Raw genomic sequence first — 6439 nt, 5'->3', positions numbered from 1 at the left:
CACAACATGCTTCATGATGGGCCCAATGACTGAAATCTCACCTCTTCGATTGCTGGTCCATGCTTAACTCTGTCAATGGAAGTTGGGCCCATTATCACTTTTTCTATTTCTTGGGTAGGTTTGGCAGTATTCCAAACTTAGATCGATGACGTTGAGGTTCTTTTGTTAACTTTGAACTTGTGGTTTCAACGAGAAAGAGAGACAGTAAGATTGGCTCTGGAGCAGCATGAAAAAGCATCAAAATGGAAATAAAACAAAAACAATTGTTTTTTTTAGAAAAGGTTAAATTAAGACATAAAAATAAATAAAATCTCACTTCAAAACCTACTGAAAATTGGCTTCAGATATTAAAAAACTTTCAAATCGATCATCTCGACCTTGACCATTGTAGTTGTAAAAAACTTAGGATTGTAAACCCTAAAAATAGTGTATATTATAACATATTATCTAGACGGCCTTTTTTTTAAGTGCTCATGGCTACAAGATTCATAATTGGTAATAGAAATAATTTTTAGAGCTACTATGAGGATTTCTTATGACAAAAGTGTATTCTAGATGAAATTTCAAAATGAGGATTTACTTCTTTTTTTTTTATAAGACTTGGGCTTTGCAAAAACTGCATCCTTTTGTTTTTGTGGCCAAGTTCTCATAGTCATGGGATACGGGGCACCAACATCATAAAGAGTACCCTTGTTGCAACAGCATAAATTGTGAAGCAAAAGGAGTGAAAGAGCCCCACACCACCTACACGTAGAGTACATGGCTATTCCTGTTGGCGCATTTGGTTACTTGGAAATAGATCTCTTCGCACCTACGTACGTGCGATTTCGTGTACTACGTTTTTTTCATAGCTAACACACCTTGTAGTTATTTTTGCGCTTCTAAAACGAGGGCTTTTATATTACAAACAAAGCCCCTTACGATTGAAAGTCTTCCTAGCTTCGCTAGTCGGTGTAACGTGTAAAGCCTCCAAAGGGAACAAGCAAAACCCCAAGCACGTTGAGCATAGCGAAAACCAAGCAATAGAAGAGGGCGCTAGTGCGAAAGCCATTACGCGGTAACGCAGATGTTTTTTTGCTGCGACGGAGGAAGCGTCAGTTTATTTTAAACATTTTTTGAAGAAATGTCAGTTCCACCAAAACCAAATTAGATAGAATTAACATTTCCAGGAACTAGAAAGAGAGCCATGGGACCCAAAAATTGGGATCAGATTATTTTAAACATTTTTTGAAGAAATGTCAGTTCCACTGAAACGAAAATAGATAGAATTAACATTTCCAGGAACTAGAAAGAGAGCTATGGGACCCAAAACTTGGGATAAGTCATATTTTATAAAATGGGTTAAGGTTGCTATATATATTATATTGTATATAAATAACTTCTGGGAGACATCCTCCGGGCAATCCAAACAGTGACAAGCATCTTTCAAATCACTTACTAGATGTTATCCAAATAGTAGACACCTATGTTCTAAGAAATGAGAATTCTAAAAGATGTCAATCCCAGAAGATGCATCCCCCAGGAATATCCATTTTCAAGGAACCAAATGGGCAAACATCAGTGGTAATATTAAGAGGCAAGACGGCTTTGTTGACACAGCTTTTTGGTGGGAATTACAAAGCAAGAGGGATAAAATCTATATCCACAATTCTAAAATTCCCTAAGAAGCCCAAAAAGACCTACAAGAAGGTGATGCTCGATTTGGGATGAAAAACATACGAGAAAGCTCCTGAAGGCCACGATGCAATGTCCCTAGTAACAATTATACATTAGAACAATTACATACAAAACTTTCTTCTGTTGCAAAATTATTATAGAACAGATTGATAAAAGAGCATATAAAGGGCATATAAATAGTTGCGAGTGTTCTTGATCTGACCAGGGTCAGACAGAAGCAGAACATACAACCAGGTTCAAAGAGTCACTCATTAAGAAAAAGTCCTCACCTTATTCCAAACTCTACATTATAGCATGTCACCATATGCCCATACAAAACTCAACAAAAAGTTCACACAAGTCCTCAACCAAAAATCCAACAGAATCAGAACCAAAAACATAAGGGGGAGGGAGAAAAAGTTTCTTCCCTCACGCATCGTCAAGAGCCAAAACCCCAGGAAGAGGCTTTCCTTCCAACAACTCCAAGCTGGCGCCACCCCCTGTTGAAATGTGGCTCATCTTATCTGCCAACCCCGCTTGCTCCACAGCTGCAACCGAGTCTCCCCCACCAATGATCGTGGTCACGCCTTTTTCACTAAGTTCAGCCAACTTCTTGGCAATAGCCTGAGTACAATTTCAAGTTTCTCGAATTACTTCAATTTTCTGTTGTCCAAATTCTTAAAGATCGACAAAGAAAACACAAGCATTGAAAATAGAATTGGAGTTTAAACCAATGAAGAGTTGGCGATTCTGGTCCCCGCCAGTTTAAACCAGTATCAAAATTGAATTTGAAAAGGGAAAATAATGTATTTTGTTGGGTTTTGTTTTTTGGCTAAGCAAGCCCTTAGTTCATTAGATCTGCTGGGTTCAATCCCTTAGCTCAATATGAGGACACCTATTATTATCAAGACAACGAAGCTGTAGGTTTGAACTCAGCTTAGCTACTGCAACTCCCCGCCATAAAAAATTATTCAGGGTTTCATCTGCATTGTTCAACAAATGGTGCCCAGCAGTTTCAAACGAGTTCGAGCCTGGTTCAACCACTGTCAATTTTACTAGTTTTAGGTCAATCAGACTAGATGACAGGCTGGTTCCAGGCCAAACAGGTCAAACTAGACAGTTGAGTCCACTTTCGAAGGCATTGAAGAAACTCATGTATGTTTTCTCTGTCTTTTTTATTGGCAAGTAAAACATTGTGTTTTTTACATTTATACTCCTTTTCCCTCTTGATAATTTCGTAAAATATGTGATCAATGACAAACAGAAGAAAACGATCTGTCACAAATGTATACTGTGGCCCTTTCAGGGAGCCCCATTTTTGTAAATACCTCCTGAAAATTTCGGGTTGCAATTTAGTACTCTCTCTTTTCTTCAATACAAAATTAACGTTCTCAAAAAAGAAAAAAAAGAAGTGATGTTATGTACCTTTGTTCCAGCTGCAAATTTTTCAAACTCAAAAACTCCCATAGGACCGTTCCAAATGATCGTCTTTGCGGGCTCCAAAGCATCATTGAATGTCTTGATGGAGTCAGGTCCGATATCCAATCCCATCCAACCTTCAGGAATTTCAGATGCTGGAACAACCTGCACCCAAACCATCATTTCCATAAATTCAAAGGCAATCTTACATGATTATGTGGTCTTTCCCCTTTCTAGCTTTCTGATAGATTATATTTATGTACTTGTTATTTTGCTTCTCATTTTCCTGTCAGGGTGTTTTAATGTTTGAAAGTGCAAGAAAAGCTGACCTTGCTTTCTGCATCAGGTGCGAATTTGTCAGCAACAACAACATCAGTGGGCAGAAGTAGTGCGACACCCTTGGCCTTGGCCTTCTCAAGAAGAGAAGTGGCAAGGTCAAGCTTATCCTCCTCCACAAGTGATGAACCCACCGAAAACCCTTGAGCCTCGTAGAATGTGAAGATCATCCCTCCACCCATCAAAAGGATATCACACTTCTCCAGCAAAGATTCAATCACCCCAATCTTGGTTGAGACCTTTGAGCCTCCCACTATGGCAGCAAATGGCCTCTTAGGGTTTGAAACAGCCCCAACAAGATAATCAAGCTCCTGCAATAAGCACAGATGTTTCACAAGAAAGAGTTCAGAAAAATGGAAACACTCACCATAAACAAAAGCTTTTTAACGCGATTTTTTCCAATTTTCAAATTGAATAGAAACAATGTGTTGGTGACCCAGCTTTAGACACAATCTAGCAAAATACCAATAAAAGAAATAGACATGCTGGAAGAAAGTAAGAGAGGAAACAAAGCAACGAAAAAGCTTTGAAAATTATGAAATTCAACTAGCTTTTGTGTTATAGGTAAAGAATTGAAGCCCCATAAAGGGTACCTTCTGCATAAGGAAACCAGCAACAGCAGGCCTGAGGAATTTGGCGATACCCTCTGTGGAAGCATGTGCTCGGTGTGCAGTCCCAAATGCATCATTGACATAAAGGTCTGCCAATGCGGCAAGCTTCTTTGAAAACTCGGGGTCATTCTTCTCTTCTTCCTTGTAAAACCTCACATTTTCAAGAAGGAGGACACCCCCTTCAGTAAGTGAAGCCACCAATTTCTCAACTGCTTCTCCAATACAGTCATCAGCCGTCAGGACCTAGACATTGATTCCATATGTGGGTATCATGGAAGCAAATAACCAATTGCACAAAATATGTTGAAAGCATCAGCTGAACTCAACAGAACAAGAAGGAACATACCGGGACACCAAGAAGTTCAGATAGTCTAGGAACAAGAGGCTTCAAACTGTACTTTGGAGTTACACCCTTGGGGCGTCCCTGAAAACAAAGAATAAAATATTTTAGATAAAAAACTTCCATTTCTAATAAAACTTTCATTTCTAATCAAATACCATTGGAACTCAAAGAGAAACCAAAATAGAACAAGTGAAAATGAACAGGTTATGAGGCCATTGGAAGCTCTGGTTATTGGTTAAAATTCAAGCCATATTCACTCTAGAAATTCTGAAACCAGAGAAATATTAAGAATTCATGTAAATCTAGAGAATTACAATATAAATTCTGTACTCATTTCCAATGTAAGTGGCATTTTCTACTAGACAAACGAAGAATGAACCTTGGTAAAATATTGTGGAAAAGAAAAATGAAAAGAGTTTCATGTTGAAAGTCTGTAAAGATATGTATAATTTGCAGTTTTGCAGCAGTCAAATGGATACAAAAGGTACTTCATATACAAATTTGTTGCTCAACTGGGCTTTGGTCCTAACTATAAGATAAATTCTATGTGCAAGCGACAGTTAACAATTTCAAAAAAATTATCTGTGCAAGGGAGTAAAAAGGGTTTGAGACCAAAATTTGTTCCAAAAACCAAACCAAGCTGACCTACCTTTTGTATTACTTCATTTAAAAAATATAATATTACCCTATTCATAATACAATGAATGGCAAGGTGTAAATAATCAAACGATGTAGACGCATTTGCGATTACCAAAGCTTGATGAAGATAACTGGCAAATGCATAAAAATAGCAAACTACAGGCACTTAATATGAACAGAAAGAAAAAGAAAGTGAAACAATATATCGAGAAAAATCTACCCATTCATTAGCACTTCTCACAACAGTCAATCCCCCCTCACCCCATATCATTTTTCGTACAGGAGAAAAAGAACAAAAAAACAAGAATATCAATTAATTAACTGGCAACTGGTATCGCAACCAAGGAAGTAATGAAAATGCTGTGAAATCAATTTTTTTTTAAAAAAACTCAAAACTGAATTCTTTTGGATAGATAAGCTAATCCATCTGATCATCTCACAGTAAAAAAAAAAACTAATAAAAATGAAAACAAGGTAACAAAAAAAGAAAGAAGAAGAAAAATTGCAAGAGAAACCCATCAAACGGCAAATATACAATACGAAAACAAGATCTACACAACAAAAGCCCATTTCAAATGCCATCAAAACCAAACAGAAAAACCAACCTCAAATAAATAAACAAAACCCAAAAGAAAATCAAAACCCTATCTACCACCGCTCCATTACCAAACTACGATTTCCAAACAACCAAGCCTTCAAGCAATCATCGCATGCAGGGAACTCAACCTCAATCACTCCCATAAAATAAAATAAAAAATGATTTAAAATAAAAAAATAAAACAAAAAACTCACATACCAAATGACTGGCCAGGATAACCTTTGCCCCATTCTCCATCAAGTACTTAATGGTGGGGACGGCCGCCCTAATCCTAGTATCATCAGTGATCTTCTGGTTATCATCAAGGGGAACGTTCAGATCAACCCTAACAAAGACCCTCTTCCCCTTCAAATCAGAGGGAGAGAGATCACCAACACTCTTCTTCCTCGCCATAGATTGCAGAGTAACAGTTAGAGAGAGAGAGTGAAAAAAGTCTGGGGGCGATCTAGAGAGAGAGGGGTTCTTTTGATGGTTCCGAAGTTGGGGTTGGCTTAAAGGACAGGGACCATTAAAGGGTTAAAAACCGGTATTAACTATAAAGTACATACCATGATATCATTTACTATACTGTTCTCAACGTAAATAAGATATCAATTGTTCGCTAATGAAATCAGACGGTTGTGGTTGCATTTTACTATTTTAAGTCTAGCATTGCATGCTAACCTATTATTAATGAGGTATTAAATCATCATAAGATTTGTCATGGTGCTGAGTTACTTGGATTAGAAACAAAGCTAAATAATTCCAATGGCCACTGCCCATGGTAAACCGACCACGGGAAATTCATTCTCATTTAATTAAAGTTATACTCCTGTAATCAAGGTTCTAAAAACCGGA

General features: G+C 37.6%; 1 protein-coding gene across 1 annotated transcript; it reads right to left on the bottom strand.

Moving 5' to 3' along the window:
* Positions 1-1791: 1791 nt before the first annotated feature.
* LOC18448095 (phosphoglycerate kinase, cytosolic) lies at positions 1792-6083 on the bottom strand. The gene is made up of 6 exons (XM_006858171.4): positions 5801-6083; positions 4369-4446; positions 4005-4265; positions 3405-3722; positions 3082-3240; positions 1792-2280 (listed from the first exon to the last, which is right to left on the bottom strand). The coding sequence occupies exons 1-6, from the start codon at positions 5993-5995 to the stop codon at positions 2086-2088; spliced, it is 1206 nt and encodes a 401-aa protein (XP_006858233.1). The 5' UTR covers positions 5996-6083; the 3' UTR covers positions 1792-2085.
* Positions 6084-6439: the final 356 nt, after the last annotated feature.

Source organism: Amborella trichopoda, chromosome 2 (genome assembly GCF_054954075.1).
Source record: "Amborella trichopoda isolate Santa Cruz 75 chromosome 2, AtrichopodaSantaCruz75HAP2 v2.0, whole genome shotgun sequence".
NCBI lineage: Eukaryota > Viridiplantae > Streptophyta > Magnoliopsida > Amborellales > Amborellaceae > Amborella > Amborella trichopoda.
This window is presented reverse-complemented; position numbering and strand designations above follow the sequence as displayed.